The following is a 19645-nucleotide window of genomic DNA, read 5'->3' as shown; positions in this document are numbered from 1 at the left end:
ATTTCTCACGATTGCTTCTCATAAATTCTGATGAGAAGAATGCAGGCATGGGTATCGTTGTCTTCTATCTTATTTCCTTTCTACAGGAAATCTCTAAGATAAATTCCATTTCCTCATGGCAAGAGGAGGCATTCCATGGGCTTAGAGATACATTCACTGGGAAGGAAAAGGTTGCCTTGGGACACTTTATCCTCTGGCCATATTCCCTGTGTGTTTGACCACTTCAGCACCATTGTTTTCTCAAGTGATGTAAAGCCAACATCTACTTCCTCCACCATCTGCTATGCTAATGGCCCCACTGGCTCTTTGAACAAAGCTACTACCAACTTGAGACTATGCAGGTCACAAGTAATCTAGGTCACATAATTAAATACACACTATTTCACACTGTCTCCTGGGATCTCACACGGTATAAAGTATTACTTAACACAACGTGGGTATATTCATCTGTCATTTTCAGAAACTAACATACACTACATCAGTAGCTAAATTACTTCTCTTCAGTGAGAATTTTTCTTTGGATCCAAGAGGTTGACACTCACTTCAGATACTCCACTCCATCAGGGGTGGCTGGAACATTGTACCTTCTCATATATTCATGCATCTCTGGGAAACTTTGTCTCACATAATCTTCAGCGCTGCTTTCTCGGACAGTTCCAAAGCGGAATCCTTGGGAGGGATGATGTAACTATGAGGGAGAAAAAGAAATGGCTTAAATAAAAATTATTCTTAGAAGTGTTTTTTAACATTTTTTCCATAATTCTTTGAAACTTAATAATAATTAGGAACTTTTCTAACCCCCACATGCAGAAACATCTACATAGAAATGTGCAGACACGGCTACATGCTTTTTACATCAGAAATGGTTCTATCTTTAGAAGCAAACAGATGGAAATGACAAACAAAAAATACAAAACAATTTTTTTTGCTTTATATTGGAACCTATTAGAATTCTTTAGAAGCTGTGCAGATTGGCATTTAGAATTATTCCCATTATTGTAAACTGCATATCAGACAAAGTGTACGTTCATAATAAAGATTATGATACTCCTTGGTTAGAATAACGTAAAGACCAAGTTAAAACCTTGCATCCTGAGATTACAATAAACCTGCCCTAATGCTGTGACTACATCACTTTTGTGTTTAGCCACCTTTAGGCTATATTACATTTTGTTCATTGAATTTATTTTTAGCGTTATTATAAAATGCTCTCTTTCCTTCAAATAACTGTATTATCCAATGCTGAGTCATGCTGTGTATTTGCTCAAATGGAATGATATTTAAGATAACTTGGAGCAACAGAGGCGGGGGGTGGCAGGAGCAGACTTAATAATTTCATAGGTTTCCAGGATACAGGACCTCACCGCGTGTGTTAGTCGGTTCTTACGCTGCTATGAAAAAATACCTGAGACTAGATAATTTATAAAGAAAAGAGGTTTAATTGACTCACAGTTCTGCATGGCTGGGGAGGCCTCAGGAAACTTAAAATCACAGCAGAAGGCACTTTTTCACAGGGCAGCAGGAGAGAGAATGAGTGCCAAGTGAAGGGGGAAGCTCCTTACAAAATCATCAGATCTCATGAGAACTCACTCACTATCACTAGAACAGGTAACCTAAATCATGAGGGTAACCACCCCATGATTCAATTATCTTCACTGGGTCCCTACCACAACACATGGGAATTATGGGAACTACAATTAACGATGATATTTGGATGGGGACTCAGCCAAAAGAGAAACGACTGTGCACTGGGAGTCCTGCAGAGACTTTCTGTCACTAAGGAGAATAAAGATATATCACACGAAACATTATTATTCAATGAAAGTTGTAGAGAAGCATTAATGTGTAATCTAAAGCACTATTTAAAAAGTAAGAATGAACTGGGATTGGGCCACATTACTGTAGTCAGCAATATTTTAGAGATTATACATCTCCATAATAATTATAGTCAAGTTTTTGCACATTTTTGTTTTGCTTGATATTAACATTTTATATAATTAGTTCTGATGTGAATCCCTGGGGACAGAAATCTATGGATGGGCTTCATGGAGTTTATAAACCTCCTGAAATAGTAGGCAATAGTTTTTGTAAATGTGTTTATAATTTTCATCTGGGAGGGAGATAATACAGAGTATTTTTTTAATAATTAGATTTTTAAGTTGTTTACCATAAAAATGATTAAGAACTCACTGAATATGGTGACAAATAACATATATTTGAAGATGAATTAGTTTTGACACACAGTAAAGGTGTAATAATATGGTAATAGTTAAATAAATTATATGGCATATTCTTATAGAGTGTAATGCAACATATAAATCATGTTTGTAAAGTATGTTTCATAAAACAAGGTAAATGCTCATATGACAAGTGGAAAAAAGCTTTCATATGGTATGATCAAAATTAAATATGTATACATTTATTTAAATGCTATGATTTCCCATATATATTATACACACACACATACGCACATGCACACACACCTTGGAAGAAAACACATTGGTGTTGAATTTACAGATGTATTTTTTATTTACAGATTATCTGCAGAAACACCATGTTTATAAGTAGAAAAAAATATTTTAAAATCAGCAAAATCATTCATTTATTCAACACTTATTGAAGGCCTACTCTGTACAGCTCTCAAAGTTACTAGGGTGACAAAGATAAATACCTGCAACCACTGCCATATAGGAACTCTTAAAACCTGTTGTTCATTGTATTTCTTTGGTATTCCACTGTTAAGTCAGTAATATAGCTTACTCTGAGTTTAATGTAATTGTTCCATGCGCTGAACAAATTCTAATGTTTTATGCCAGCATAACCTTAATGCCACATCAACAATAATAACAATATTGAATATTTATTAAACACTATGCGCCAAACGTGATACTTAGAGCTTTACATACATTATTGTGCTGAATCCTCATAATAGCTTCGTGAAGAGGGCACTGTTGTTACTTCCTCTTAGGGATAAGCAAACTGAAGCTCAGAGAAGTGAAGTAATGGGCATAAGGTCATGCAGTTGTAAGTAGCAGAGATTGGCTCAGAACCCATGTCTATCTTACTTCAAAGCATATGCTATCATCTACTACATCATCTTGCATTCTAGCTCATGACAACAACTGAAGTGATGATGTTTATTAGGAGGAACTCACCAGGCTTTTAAAAATATCATCCTCATGCCTTGAACCCCCGGGGCTGTTCTCATAGTAGCAAATTGCAGTCATATGGCTTGCACAAGGCACATTTATCAGCATTGTCTGTCCAACATCTATTAATTTTTCAAGACCTAGGTCAAATTTTTCTATGTAAAGTCTTTTGTCTTGTGTAGCTTCACCCTCCTACCCAGAACAACAACAATAAAAAAACTACTTATTTATCTGTACTGATATAGAAGCTTGTACATATAAAATATGTAAGCAAAGACCTAGGTGAAAATTTTCTATGTGAAGCCTTTGGTCTTGTCTAGCTTCACCCTCCTACCCAAAACAACAACAATAGAAAAGCATAACTACTTATTTATCTGTGCTGATACAGTAGCTTGTACATATAAAATATGTAGGGAAATATTCATTTAAGCAATCTTTGACCTTTCCGTGCATTATCTCCTTTGATCCTACCAAGAAATGTGAGGTAGATACGTCTATCATCTTTTTACATAAAGAAACTGAAGATTAGAAAGTGTGTCATTTGTCCAATGTCACAGAGCTAGTAATTGTACCTGGGATTGGAATTCAGCCTGATCAAAGACATTCAGCTTTTGACAACTGTGGAACACTGCTTCTGATACTATATCATACTGACTCCCTCTGTCTGGTCATTACAAAATTTGCTACTTGTATGCCAGGCAGTAAGCTAAGGGCTTTTAAAATTTTCACAATAATCTTACAAGGTAGATGTTATTTTCTTATCTTGCAGATTAAAACACTGAGGCGTGGATAAAGTAACACCAACTTCTCACAACTAGGAATTAACAAGCTTCAGCCCATCCTATTTTCTGTAACTTGCAGACCAAGTTTCATTTGTTTGTGTCATACAGTTACCTATCACGACCTTTGGCACCTTGCAGGTAGTCTATATCTGTTTGTCAAGTTAATTCATTTTATCTAGTCTATTTTTCTATCCTGCTTTATCCATTTAACTTATATGCATTCTTTTGCTCTCAGTTCAGTAATTACTTCCCTAACTTATTGTGTAGGCCAGATTCTTTTCTCGTAAGCCCTTACAGTACATATACCTATCTTTTGTAGAATCTATCACAGTTGCAGTTTTAAATTTAATTATGTAATCATGTGATTAGTGTCTAGACTCTCAGTTTCTTCACTAACTGGAAGCTCCATGTAAACAAGAATAATGTTAATTTTAATTTATCCTTGTATTTCTAATGCCTTTCATTGTGTAGTTGCTCAAGAAAATACTTGATGAGTAATTAATTGATAACTGTTCTTTGAACTTAGAGGAAGGTGACAGCTTTGTCATCTCACTTAGCACAAACTATGCTAACAGTATAGCTTACAGCTCAAGCTTTCTAAATAAACCCTCTCTTTAAAGTAAAAGGGCTGTAGAATCATTAATTAAAATACCTTACTCTCATATAGAAACAGAATTCCTTCCAGAAGTACATTCTTCACATTATGTTGTGATAATACTTTTATAGCCTATTACCTGCTTTTAGGGAAATCCTGCTTTTCTGGGTCTCATTTTCTTTTCTGAATGCACCAGCACATCGTTCCTTTCCAAAGCATGGAAGGAATCAGGGAACCAGCAGACCCAGGCTCAGAATTCTGCTGGAGGACTGTCTCTTTTTGTTTTTCCTTTGCATAACTTTCTGTTGTATTTGCTCATCAGCTCACATATCTGCCTTATTGGCTCTGTGAAGGCAAAGGTTCTGAGGTCTGAGAATGGAAAGTTCCTTCAAGGATTAGCAAATAAGCAGACTCCAGGAAAGAAAGCATCTTATTAGCCTGACAGGGACCTCACTCTAACATGGAGATGTTTTGCAAACACTGCCAATGCTCTTATTTGAGTCACCATCATTTCTGTCATCCACATATTTCCTTTTTTCCTTTCTGACCCACTCGGAGAAATTTTAGAATTCAAATCTGATCATGTCCCTTACTTGCTTAATGCCCATCAGTGGCTCCCCCATGGCCCTTGGGATGAAGTCCAAACTCCTCACACGGCCTCTAAGGTTCAGCAGGTTTGGCTCCTGACTTCCTTTTCCTAGCCTTGTCATCCTGCTCTCCTCCTGGCCTTCCAAGCTTTGGTCAGTTCTCTCATTTCCAAAACAAACATTTTGCTTGATCAGAGCTCTTGCATATAGTCTTCAGTCTGCCTGGGACACTTTTTCCTTATCCCTACTTCTTTGTCTAGCTAACTCTTAAATGTCACTTCCTGAGGAAAGCCTTCACTGACCCCTAGACCTGTAACACCCTCCCATTATACCTACAGTTTCACATAGCACTGACGACCCTTGGAATTATTTTTATAATTTGCCTTCCCTGCTAGATTGTAAGTTTCCATGAGGATGGTGCCCATAGTGATCTCATTTGTGTGGTCGTAAGTGTTCAACAAATGTTAGCTGCTATTATTATTATCATTGTTATGCGACAAACACAGTGCTCAGCACATAGTATAGGCTTGATAAATACTGGCATAATGAATTATCATCATTATTAAGGGAATTAATGAAATTCTCTTAGGTTAGATACATTAAAAATTTGATGGGTTTTATCACACCTCCTGCTGTCTTTTTTCTCCTTAAAATTAATTTTTTCCTTTGTTACTTAAATTCTTTCAAAACGATATATTCTTCTTTCTTTCTGTGTGTGAGATTATATTGAAAAATAACCATGGGCTACTCAGCAGTCACAGAATAACACAATCAGAAAAGGGATCTAAGAAGCTATTGATGCAACCGAGTGGGCCAGGATAGTCTACCCCGTGTGTAATTCAGACAGCCAGGGATGTCAGAAAGCCTGCATCAAGGAAAAAGGATAAAAGTGTACAAACAGCTTAAGCATTTGAGCTGTATTACAATCATCACCAAGAAGTCCCAGTGAGAGAAGAATTTCTTTAAAGTTTCAGCTAAATACCTCACCAGCTCTTCTGATTCTGTTTATATTTGCATCAACCTCTTTAGGCCTTGGGGAAATATCGAAGGTTAAACTGTCTATTTGTATGTGAATTGTTCAGTATTAATGGAATACTGAACTCTACACAGAGTACCTACATGGAGAATAATCAAACAGACATTTCCCAGAAAGCAGAGAAATGGCTCAAAACAAAATGAGGCGAACTCGGGAAATAATCAAGTTGCTATATCCAAGGTAGATGTAATGCTGCAGACTAAAAAATAATCCCAATGCTGAGTATACTCACTTAAGGGCTACATCTGTACCCATCTGAGATTAGTACTTAATTCATCAGTGAAATGTAGTCACTGGACCTGTATTGTGTTCTTTGGGGGTGGGTGGAAAGGGCTATTCCTAACTTGCCTAATGGAATAGGATATAGTAGGTAGTGAATTCACAGCTCCCTTCCACGGCATTACTTTATCCACTTATAACCTGTGGATGCTATAGTATCAAGTGGTCTCAGGGATGGAAGGGGTTTTGTAAGTCTAATCATCCACTAACGTCTGAGTCATCAGTGGACAATTAGCAGGGGTCCCAAACCCCCGGGTCATGGACAGGTAATGGTCCGTGGTCTGGTGGAACCAGGTGACGCAGCCATGGGCAAGTGAGCATTATGGCCTGAGCTCTGCCTCCTGTCAGGTCAGCAGTGGCATGAGATTCTCATAGGAGCATGAACCCTATTGTGAAATGCAAATGTGAGAGATCTAGGTTGCACATTCCTTACGAGAATCTAATGATAAATGTAATATACTTGGATTATCTCCAAACCATCACCACCTACCCCCAACCCATCCATGAAAAAATTGTCCACAAAACCAGTCCCTGGTGCCAAAAAGGTTGAGGACTGCTGCTTTATAGCAACGTTAAATGTACTGACTAAGGTTTCTTCAAAATGTAGATTCCGATTCAGTAGGTCTAGGTGGGAGCTCGAGATTCTGCACCAACAAGCTGCTAATTGATGCAGATGTCATGGTTTATGGACCAGGCTTTGAGTAGCAAGATTTTACTTATAATATTCCTATGAAGTGCCTGTTGTGTCTCTGCTTGATTGTCTCCAGTGACAAGAAAATTACTCCTCTTGAGGCATATCTTCTGTAAATGAAGGGTGACTTTTGTCTCCACACAACCAATTGATTATATCTGAATATATAATAATAATAAAATAACAGCTAATATTTTATAATATTTATTATATGCTAATAAATTTATATCTAATGAGATTGCTACTTTTATTATTTATTACATATAAGGAGCTGTGATTCAGGGAGATTAAACACCTTGTCTAAGATGATTGGAAAGTGATTAAGTTGGATTTAAAACCCACTCTGACTTGAAGTTCTTAACATACCCTTATCTAGCACTACATTCTGCATTTATAGACTTGTATTATTCTCCAAGTCTTGTGAAAATCCAACTAATATATACCTATTTGTGCTGCAGCTTCAAAATCATTTCGGTTATTATAGTTGTGATCATATAATTTATGGTGCAAACTAGAACAGTTCTCTAAAAGAGGGCATTATTGATGATCATACAAGGACAAAAGACACACTAGGACTGTCCTGGAAAACAAGTATATGTTTACCCTAGTTATTACTCATGCTCTGAATATTAGAATACAGAAAAACGATGCTGAAAAGAATGTTGCTGAGGTCCACCCTGTATTTTTTCTAATGCGAATTACTAAGTACATCTTATGCTGCAGTTCTTTTTCGTGTTATTCCTATTTTCTTCCACAGAAGCTGCTTCCTCCATTTAAATTTAAGCAGTTTGCTGCTTCTCCCTTCTTCATTCCGAAGCCCTCTACGTTAGGTCAGCTAATCTCTAGTCAACAACATTCTTCGACATCATGTTTGATTTATATGAGCCTTAGCCCAGGTTCTTCTGACAACTTGAGTCATTGCATCAAGTATCTTGTAGGGACTAGAGGTCAGAAATTATGGTCTATGGGCCAAATCTAGCCAGCTACCAGTTTTTTTTTTTGTTTTTTTTTTTTTTTTTTTTTTTTTTTGAGACGGAGTCTTTTTCTGTCCCCCAGGCTGGAGTGCAGTGGTGCGATCTCGGCTCACTGCAAGCTCCGCCTCCCGGGTTCACGCCATTCTCCTGCTTAGCCTCCCAAGTAGCTGGGACTACAGGCGCCCTCCAACACGCCCGGCTAATTTTTTGTATTTTTAGTAGAGACGGGGTTTCACTATGTTAGCCAGGATGGTCTCGATCTCCTGACCTCGTGATCCGTCCGCCTCGGCCTCCCAAAGTGCTGGGATTACAGGCTTGAGCCACCATGCCTGGCCTGCTACCAGTTTTTGTCAATCAAGTTTTATGGGAACACAGCCATGCCCATTCATTTATGTATTGTCTATGGCTGTTTTTGCACTACAACAGTAGAGGTAAGTACAAAAGAAGCCATATGGCCCACAAAGCCTAAAATCTTTACCACCTGGCCCAAACAGGAAATGTTTGCTGTCCCCTGATACAGACAATTTGAATCTAACTAGCTTCTTGACTCCCATATTTCAAATTTTTCTCTCTATTCTAAAAATCCTAATGGTCACTTAGAAAGAGTCATCTTTGCAGGTAAATAAACAGAGGTAAGTTTTAATAAATCTCAGCAGGCTTCCTGGCACTGTCCAGATTTAGGCTGTAGTGTGATGACACACCTTATTTCTAGCTGCAATGGAGTATCAGTCTCCCTACTGGAGGTCTTGACTACTGCAACTCTTTGCTTCTTTTTAGGACTAGAAATAGGAAGACACTGGTCACGAAATTTCAAACTGAAGCAACAGTATGACATTTGGACTGATTTTAGATTCTATCCCAGGGACAGAGGCTTTTGGAGCAGACCCCATAAGGCTGAGGTTATAAAATTGGCCAGTGGCCCACCTACTCTATTTATTTATTTGTTTATTTTTGAGATGGAGTCTCACTCTGTCACCCAGGCTGGAGTGCACGATCTCAGCTCAGTGCAACCTCCGTCTCCTGGATTCAAGCGATTACAGTGCCCCAGCCTCCCAAGTAGCTGGGATTATAGGGATGCACTATCATGCCCAGTTATTTTTTTGTGTGTGTGTTTTTAGAATAGAAGAGGTTTCACCATGTTGGCCAGGCTGGTCTCGAACTCCTAACCTCAAATTATCTGCCTGCTTTGGCCTCCCAAAGTGTTGGGATTACAGGCGTGAGCCACCGCACTCACTTTAGCTGAGTTTTGTTCATTCCAACTTCTTCTTTGCCACTTTCCTCCATTCCACATCCTTTTTGTCCAGACTTTGTGTATCTGCCATATCATTAAAGTGGATATATTTATTATCTCTATATTCTGTCTTCTATTATTTTAATAATGATGATAGCTAACCTTTATTGGGTGCCTCCTTCATTCTAGGCACTGTGCCAGGATCTTAAATTCATTGCTTTGTTGAATGCTCATGGCGTCCTTTGTGGTATATACAGTTGTTTTCCCCGTTTTAAAGATGGAGGAACTGAAGCTTGGAGCTGTTAAGCAACTTGCTCAAGGCCACAAAACTGGAATGTGGCAGATCAAGGACGTGAATCCAGAAACCTGAGAACTTGCACTATTAATCTCTAGTTTACTTACCTCTAGTATATATTATGTCGAGTATATTATTTTAAATTTTTCTCTAATATATAACTGCCTCCAGGAAAGGTTTCTCTTCTTAGAGAAGCTGTAGATAAGATAGGCATTACTCAAACCTAATGAAATTTAATCCAAAAAATTAGTGCCAGTTTATAGAAATAAGACAAATAGCCCATAATCTTTGGGTTTATAAACAATATGCTTATCACAGTTTTAGCAACAGCAGCAACAACAGCAATGTTTGAACAGTGCTGTTTACAAAATGCATCCATGGATATTATTTCATTCACAAGTCACAAACAGTCTGATGACTTCTGTGTCCTATTCATTCATAAAAGGTAAAAAACAAGCTAAATATATCGACTAAATTTTCTAAAACAAGACATTCCTTATGTGCCCTTTGGGGTTCAAACATTTGTATTTAACTTCTAGCAATCTCAGTGGTGTCTGTAGGAGGACTGAGACCTGCTCCTTCTTTCTTCATACACATTTCTGCTTCTATACTGGACATTTTTTTTTTTTTTTTTTTTTGAGACAGAGTCTCGCTTTGTTGCCCAGGCTAGAGTGCAGTGACGCGATCTCGGCTCACTGCGAGCTCCGCCTCCCGGGTTCACACCATTCTCCTGCCTCAGCCTCTCCGAGTAGCTGGGACTACAGGCACCTGCCACCACACCCGGCTAATTTTTTTGTATTTTCAGTAGAGAAAACGTTTCACCATGTTAGCCAGGATGGTCTCAATCTCCTGACTTCGTGATCCACCCGCCTTGGCCTCCCAAACCACTGGACATACTAACATTTCTTTTTTCCACTCTGTTTACAGGTGGGAGCTAGGGAATAAACTAGAAGAGAGATGTCAAAGTTGGGAGGCTGTAAAAATATGGAGCATGGGCTGGAGAAAACAATGAGTAACTAGAAGAGATGTTAGAGATCTTTTAGTCCATTCTTTTAGTTTTATAGATAACAATACAGGTATTTTCCATCTATTAAATATTTCCCATTTATTAAGTACTTCCCATATTTCAAACATTTTGCTAACACCTTAACGTGAATTATATGATTTAAACATGTACCAACAATACTAAATAAGCAATATTTGTTACAATCTCCAACTTTCACATGAGAAACTAAGGCTCAAATTTAACTAATGTGTCCCAGATAACTCAGGAAATAGGCATAAAGGAGAGTTCTGAACTAAATCTAATTCCAGAGCCTTTGTATCTAAACAGTATACTGTACTACTTCCTGATCTAGGCAAGAAGGTGATTTAGGCCCATAATAAGTGTGAAGAAGGGACTTGCTCCAGGTCACAAAAAGTAATGCAAGAGTGAGCTTGAAAAATCCTAACTCAGGGCTAAATACAATCTGTCCCCTCCCCACATGAATATGGCTAATAAAAATAATTGTTCTTGTTCCTCTCTGGTATCCTATGTTCAACTTTCCCCATCTACTATTTATAAAATTGTAAGTTTCTAGTCTTTAGTTTCTTTTTGAAGGAATAATTTTCTGAATTATATTTGCTCAGCCACATCCGTGAAATAGCACTGCAGTACTCATTTCCTGAGCCTCTGGATGTACCTTGGTATTTTTCTGTCCCATTTATTGTAATAAAAGAGTAGAGCCTATCATCATGGTCTCCAAGTGAAGCATCTGTCTACTTTTAGATACTACGGAGACCAAGCCAACAAATTATAGAATTTCAACAAAGGAATCATTGCTATTCTGCTGCAAATGTTCTATCTCTTTGTTTCTTTTCTTTCCCTTTCTTTCATGCAAGTCATTTTGTTTTGCCTCTTCTATGACCCTGGCCTCCATGTCTTCTCACTTTATTCATCTGGAGCAGTCTATCCTTTTTAGTTCACTGAGGCTCTTCCAATTGTCTTATTGAAAATCCCCTTCAAATCCTATTTTATGTTGAGTAATCTTGTGGAGTTAAGTCCGTTTCTCCCCTACGTGTAAGACAAATTATTTCACCACTGGTGCTGCCAACACCATTGGTGTTTCCACACAAAGCATGGGACATTAATAACCATGATGGTGATGATGATCATGATGTAGCTCACCATGTGCCAGGCATTGTTGAATGGTTTATATGTACGAACTTTTAAAATCCTTAGAATAGCTAACCAACTTCTATAAGTTTATGGAAACAGTAAATGACAAAACTGGGCAGAGCTGGTTCTATCGTATACGACCTGGATTACTGTAGTACACAGTAAACAAGTTTTTGGCATTGCTAGCTATCCCCTTAATTGCTTGGCGTTAGACTCAATTCCCTTATCTGCAAAATGGCTAGTTGAAAGAGTTGTACATGTAGCCAACAACGCACGGTAGGAGTTTAACTAGCCCATAACAATCTGTTAATACTAGTAGCTATCATTGATTGTGCTGGTTTATGTGCTTGGCCCTCCACATTCGTCATCTCATTTCAGCCTTCCTATGCCCTACGAGGTAGGCTCTGTTAATAACTCCAGTTCATGCATGAGTGAAATGAAGCTTAGAGACATGAGGTAACTTTCTCCAGGCTCTTCAGCCTATGTTGTTGGAGTCAGTTGTTATGCATACTTATAAGCTGATTCTAGAACCCAACTACCATGTGCGATACTGTCTTACATGAGAATTTTAAAGGTAATTATGATCATAATATAATTACCTTAGACCCATTATTCACCTTAAGATGTGATTTCACTGTAATTGTCAGGACTGGGGCTGAACTAGGTCAGCTGAGGCCAGAACTGATGCTAAAGAGCTTCTTACAGAAAAAAAAAAAAAAAAAGGAGGATCCTTTTCAGCCCATGGCATCAGAATAACCCCGGCTTTTTGTTTATATAATTGACTTGCTATACAGCCAAACTTCAAGGTGAAAAATGACCTGTGGACTGTGGAACTCAAACTTCTGTCTTGAGTCATTGCCCATCACCAGCAGTGTACTATACCCTGCAGACTGAGCAGGCAGTAAGGTCCTTGCCGAACCTAGAGTCAGCAATTTTGGGCTGATGAAATGCAAATGAATAAAAACAGCTATAAATGTACCTCCAGTCTAGTGATGTAAGCCTTTTGGCACAGCTACTCAAATCCTCATGGCATAGGAACTTTTAAAATGCCAGTTTTTACTTAATTAGATAACTCGGAAGGATTAAATATTAAAGCATGTCCAATTTGGCCTTCATTGAAGATAGGCTGGTTACAAAAATATCAGTAGAAGGTTTAAGCTAAAGGTAAGCAATTATACAGCACAGACCCCAGGAAACCAGCTTTACAGGCTCCTAAAAGCAAATCATCAGACAAACAGAAAGATAAACTACTGAATAACAATAAAAAGAAAAATCCTTTCCTCTTGCTTTATTTTTCTCTTAGGCTAGCTCTTGGGGTTGACTTGGCTGTATCTCATAATTTTGTTTGTCATGGCTAAATAGTCAATTTGTCTTTGTTCTGGAATGCTTAGAGAATCAGTTAGTGAGCCATTATTATGGAGGAAGCCTCAAAGATTCAGGCATCTATTCTGAATAACTACATTTAGGAATAGTGGATGGCTCCCTTCTCCCCTGCCTCCTTCAGTATACATATACTATATATACCATATAGTATGTAGTATAAAGCCTGTAGCTTTCTACCCAGCATTTCCACTTGAGACCATCTCCCAGTTTATGACTAATCTAGTGTTTGCTTATCTTTCTTTTCTATTCAGCACATTTGCTTCTGCTACATGAATCACAAGAGCAGCACAACTAAAGTAGCATTTTACTTTGTGAGCCAAGCATCTGAAGGCAGCAGTCAGCTGAGTAAAAAAGACACTTTCCTTCTTCTTTCTTTGCAAATTTAAGAAAATTTTCATACATCAGTAACAAAAAACACATGCAATGATTTGTAAAGTTTGCAGTTGAGATAAATGAGGATTAGTGAGATTAAGCAATTTGGCCAAGATTAGACAGTGAAGTAGAACTATGGCTTACATACATTTGACATAACCAGAATGTTAGTTCTGTTTCCACTACCTTGTGTAATCCTCACAGCAAACAGACTGATATGGTTTGGCTATGTCCCCACGCAGGTCTCGAGTTGTAACTCCCACAATTCCCATGTGTTGTGGGAGGGACCCAATGGGAGGTAATTGAATCATGGGAGTGGGTCTTTCTCATGCTGTTCTTGTGATAGTGAATGAGTCTCATGAGATCTGATGGTTTTATAAAGAGGAATTCCCCTGCACAGGCTCACTCTCTCTGCCTGCTGCGATCCACATAAGACTTGACTTGCTCCTCCTTGCCTTCCGCCATGAGTGTGAGGCCTTTCCAGCCATGTTGAACTGTAAGTGATTAAACATCTTTTTCTTTCCAGTCTCGGTATGTCTTTATCAGCAGTATGAAAACAGGCTAATACACAGACTAAACATGAAATGTGGAGTTTACAATTCATATGGAGAAATAGGCTAAGTGAAAACTGAAAGAGCAGACCAGCTTTATGAACTGTCTCTCTGGTGACTAGATAGTATCAGTAAATTCTTACTAAGTGTTGGATGAATGAATATGCCTAAAGCATAGAAAAAGAAAAAAAATAAAAAGTTGACTTAGAACCTAAAACTTCATGATGTTAATTAGTTTACACAATTGCACTTAAATGTATTTCATTGGTTTAAAAAAATAACTGTGAGTAGTGGCTATTTGATTGTTTGATAATCATCATCTGTTACACCAGTATTCATTTAAAAAGTAACTATAAAATTGATGATTTTGTAATCGCAACAGAACCCAAATAACCAAAGCAATCTTGAGAAAAAAAGAGCAAAGCTAGAGGCATCATAATACTTGATTTCAAAATATACTATAAAGCTATAGTAACCAAAACAGTATGGTATTGGCATAAAAACAAACACATCGACCAATAGAACAGAATAGAGAACCCCTAAATAAATCCATGCATATATGGTCAACTAATCTTCAGTGAAGGTCCCAGGAATACACAATAGTGAAAGGATAGTCTCTTCAATAAATTATATTAGAGAAATTGAATATCCATATGCAAATGAATAATATTGGTCCCTTACCTTGCAGCATACATTAAAACCAACTTAAAATAGATTAAAGAGTTAAATGTAAGACCTGAAAACATAAAAATCTTACCAGAAAACACAGAGGAAAAGATCCTTGACATTGGTGTTGGCAATGACTTTATGAATATGACTCTAAAAGCACAGGCAACAAAAGTAAAATTAAACAAATGGGATTCCATCAAACTAAACAGTTTCTGCCTAGCAAAGTAAATAATCAACAAAATGAAAGGGTAACCTATGAAATGAGATAAAGTATTTGCAAGCCATATACCCAAGCCATATCCTCAGCCCATAGGCCAACTGGTCCATGGCCTGTTAAGAACTGGCCACACAGCAAGAGGTGAGTGGTGGGTGAGCAAATGAAGCTTCATCTGTATTTACAGCCACTTCCTATCAGTCACATTATAGCCTAAGCTCTGCCTGCTGTCAGATCAGCAGCAGCATTAGAGTCTTAGGAGCATGAACCCTATCGTGAACTCCGCATGTGAGGATCTAGGTGTCATGCATTAGATTCTTATGAGAATCTAATGATTCTGTTATGAGAATCTAATGCCTGATGATCTGTCACTGGGGGTCATCTAGTTGCAGGAAAATAAGCTCAGGGCTCCCACTGATTCTACATTATGATGAGTTGTGTATCATAATGTAGAAATTATTTCATTATATATTACGATGTAATAATAATAGAAATAAAGTACACAATAAATGTAATGCACTTGAATCATCCCAAAACCATCCTTCCCCACCATCTGTGGAGAAATTGCCTTTTGTGAAACTGGTCCCTGGTGCCAAAAGTTTGGGGACCACTGATATATGTGATGGGGGGCTAATATCCAAAATATATAAGAAACTCGTTCTCAATAGCAAACAAACAAAGAAAAACAAATAACACAATTAAAATGTGCTAAGGATCTTGAATAGATATTTTTCCAAAGAAGATATACAAATAGCCACAAAGTATATGAAGAAGTGCTCAAGATCACTAACCATCAGGGAAACACACATCAAAACCACAATGAGTTATCACTTTATACCTGTTAAGATGACTATTATCAAAAAGTTAATAACAAGTGTTTGTGAGGATACAGAGAAAAGGTAACCCTTGCACACTGATAGTGGTATTGTAAAATGATACAGCCATTATGGGAAACAGCATGGAGTTTCCTCAAAAAACTAAAAATAGAACTGCTGTATGATCCATCACTTCCACTCCTGGGTATATATTCAAAGGAACTGAAATCAGTAACTTGAAAAAATATCTCTACTTTCATGTTTATTGCAGCACTATTCACAATAGCTAAATCATGTAAGCAACCTAAATGTCTTTCTCTCTCTCTCTCTCTCACACACACACACACACACACACACGAATATTATTCAGCTCTAACACGGAAGGAAATAATGCTGTTTATGACAACATGGGTGAACTTAGAGGACACTATGTTAAATGAAATAAGCCAGACACATGAAGACAAATACTGTATAATTCCACTTCTATGTGAAGTCAAGAAAAAAAATTCAAACTTGTAGAAGCAGAGTAGAATGGCGGTTGCCAGGGACTGTGGTGAGGATGGCAAGATACTGGTCAAAGAGTACAAGCTTTCAGTTATAAGATGAATAAGTTCTGGGAATTTAATGTACACTATGGTGACTGTAGTTAATAATAGTATATGGTATATGTAAAATTTGGTAAGACAGTAGTTGTTAAATGTTCTTACTATACCAAAACAAAAGTAACTATATAAGGTTATAGATATGTAAATAGTTAAAAATCACTTCACAATGTAAACATATATAAAACATGTTAGAAAACTTAAATGTATATAATTTTCATTTTTTAAATGAATAAATAAAAATTGATTTTTAAATTTGTTTACTTAATAAACTCCAAATCAACTCTTCATTTTTCTTTTCTTCATTTTCTGATAATTTTCAGATAAACTGGCTCATTTCCAGGTAGACTATTTCTTCTTAGAATTATAGAATGTTAGCCCTAAAGTGATGTTACATCTTAATTAAAAATCTTTTGTTTACAGATGAAGAAACCAGAATTGATGATGTTAGGACTTGTTCAAGATCAAAGACTTGATTATTGAAAAGGTGGGATCAGAACTTAGTTCCTGGCCCCGTGAAGTTACATTAGTCACTCAAACAAAAACACAGTGTGAATACATAGATATGTATGTGGTAAAGGTAAAATGGAATAAAAATAACCCTGAATATTTGTATCAATGTTTGAACTGTTTAAATGGAAATTATGGAAAAACTTAACTAGTTCTACTTCATAAAAATTCTTCAAAATCATACTCATTTATTTAATCCGACAAGTAATACATGACTCCATTCTCACTGTAAAACTCAAACAGAAGTTTTATAGCATAAACAAATGTATTATCTCTTTTTCCTCTCTAATTCTATTGCCTTCTTCAGAAGTAGCCATTGTTGATTTTTTAGTGGCCATCATGAGTATTTCTGAGTTCATCTCACTTTCTCCATGCCCCCATTTTCTGGGGCAGAGCTTGTTATTTAGATGTCCCTTTTCCCTCAATTTTTTATTAATACAAAATAATTGCACATATTTATGGGGTACATGTGATATTTTGAGACATGCATACAATGTGTAATGATCAAATCAGAATGATTAGGATATTAATCATCTCAAATGTTTATCATTTTTTGTATTATGAACATTCCTAATTTTTTCTTCTAGCTGTTTTGAAATATAAATTATTGTTAACTACAGTCACACTACTGTGCTACCAAACACTATAACTTACTTCTTCCAACTGTGTTATCTGCACCTATTAAGCAACCTCTCCTCATCACCCCTCCCCCCATGCTTCCTAACCTCTAGTAACCATCATTCTACTCTCTGTCTCCGTGAGATCAATTTTTTTAACTCCCATGTTGGAGTGAGAACATGTGATATTTGTCTTTCTGTGCTTGGCTTATTTTAAACTAATGACTTCCAGTTCCATCAATTTTGCTGCAAATGACAAGTTTTTTTATGGCTGTATAGTGTTCCATTGTGTATACCACATTTTCTTTATCCACTCATTTGTTGATAGACACTTAGGTTAATTACATATCTTTGCTATTGTGAATAGCACCGTAAGAAACATGCAGATGCAGATATGTTTCTTTGATATACTGATTTCTTTTCTTTTGGATATATACCCAGCAGTGGGATTGCTGGATCTTATGGTATCACTGCTGGATCAGCAGCAGATTGCTAGATCTACTTCTAGTTTTTTGAGAGGCCCCAATAATGTTTTCCTTAGTGGCTGTACTAATTTACATTCCTACCAAGAGTGTACTAGAATTCCAATTTCTCTGCATCCTTGATGGCATATATATAGATTATATATACAAAATATATATATTAAATGTTATATATTATATATTGTATGTTATATATTGTATATATTTTATAAAAGCCATTTAACTGGGTGAAACAATACCTCATTGTGGTTTCAATTTGCATTTCCCTTATGATTAGTTATGTTGAGCATTTTTTCATACACCTGCTGGCCATTTCTATGTCTTCTTTTGAAAAATATATATTCAGATCATTTGCCCATTTTAAAATTAGATTATTTGCTTTTTTTTTTGGCTACAGAATTGTTTGAGATCCTTTTATAACCTGGTTATTAATCCCCTGTTGAATGGATAGTTTGCAAATATTTTCTCTTATTTTGTCTCTTTGCTATATTGATTTAGTTTTATTTTTTTTTTGCAGTACAGAAACCTTTTAGCTCAATGTAGTCATGTTTGTTTATTTTTCCTCACGTTGCTTGTGCTTTTGAGATCTTACCCAAAAAAATCTGCCAAGACCAATGTCCTGAAGCATTTCCCAATGTTTTCTTCCAGTAGTTTCATAGTTTCAGGTCTTATATGTAAGTCTTTAAACCATTTTGATTTGACTTTTGTATAACGTGAGAGATGGGGGTCTATTTTTATTCTTCTCCATATAGAGATCCAGTTTTCCTAGCACCAATTATTGAAGAGACTGTCTCTTCAATATGCATTGAAGCAATATACATTGTTTACCCAAGTTTTATGTGTCCATTTTTTTGTCAGTATTGTGCTTCCACTTACTATAGCTTTGTGGTATATTTTGAAATCAGGCAGTGTGCTGATGCCAGTATTACTCTTTTTGCTTAGGATTGCTTTAGCTATTTGGAGTCTTTTGGGTTTACATTACAATTTTAGAATTGTTTTCTCTATTTCTTTGAAGAATATTATTTGTATTTCCACAGGGATTGTATTTAATCTGTAGATCGCTTTGGGTAGTATGAACATTTTAACAATATTAATTATTCCAATCCATGAGCATGGGATATCTTTCCATTTTTTTCTCTCCTCTTCAATTTCTTTAATCAGTGTTTTATAGTTTTCATTCTAGAGATCTTTCTTTGGTTAAATTTATTCCTATTTTATTCTTTTGGTAGCTACTGCACATGGGATTGCTTTCTCAATTTCCTTTTTAGATTGTTTACTGTTGGTACATATAAAGGCTACTAATTTTTGTATCCTGCAACTTTACCAAACTAATTTATTAGCTCTAAGAGTTTTTTTGTAGAGTCTTTAGGGCTTTATAAATATAAAAAAAAATCTGTGAAAAAGGATAATTTGACTTTTTCCTTTCCAATTTGGATGCTTTTTATTTCTTTCTCTTGCCTAATTGCTCTTACTAGGACTTCCAGTACTATGTTGAATAAAAGTGGTAAAAGTGTGCATCCCTATCTTGTTCCAGATCTTATAGTAAGGGGTTTCAGTTTTTCCCCATTCAGTATGATATTAGCTGTGAGTCTGTCGTGTTTTAAGGCATGTTCATGCTATACCCAGTTTGTTGAGAGCTTTATCATAAAGGAA

General features: G+C 36.6%; 1 protein-coding gene and 1 long non-coding RNA gene across 3 annotated transcripts in view; one reads left to right on the top strand and one right to left on the bottom strand.

Annotated features, from left to right (window-relative positions):
• The window catches only part of GRIN3A (glutamate ionotropic receptor NMDA type subunit 3A), a 168579-nt gene that overhangs the window by 57760 nt on the left and 91174 nt on the right, over positions 1 to 19645 (bottom strand). Inside the window, exon 4 of the mRNA XM_055271635.2 lies at positions 543 to 688. Within this exon, the coding sequence (XP_055127610.1) occupies positions 543 to 688 (146 nt within the window). The remainder of the gene's footprint in view (positions 1 to 542; positions 689 to 19645) is intronic.
• The window catches only part of LOC129479090 (uncharacterized), a 125169-nt gene that overhangs the window by 23864 nt on the left and 81660 nt on the right, over positions 1 to 19645 (top strand). The window lies entirely within an intron of this gene.

This window comes from Symphalangus syndactylus, chromosome 3, assembly GCF_028878055.3.
Source record: "Symphalangus syndactylus isolate Jambi chromosome 3, NHGRI_mSymSyn1-v2.1_pri, whole genome shotgun sequence".
NCBI classification, from domain to species: domain Eukaryota; kingdom Metazoa; phylum Chordata; class Mammalia; order Primates; family Hylobatidae; genus Symphalangus; species Symphalangus syndactylus.
The sequence above is the reverse complement of the archived record's forward strand: the minus strand, read 5'-3'. Positions and strand labels throughout refer to the sequence as shown.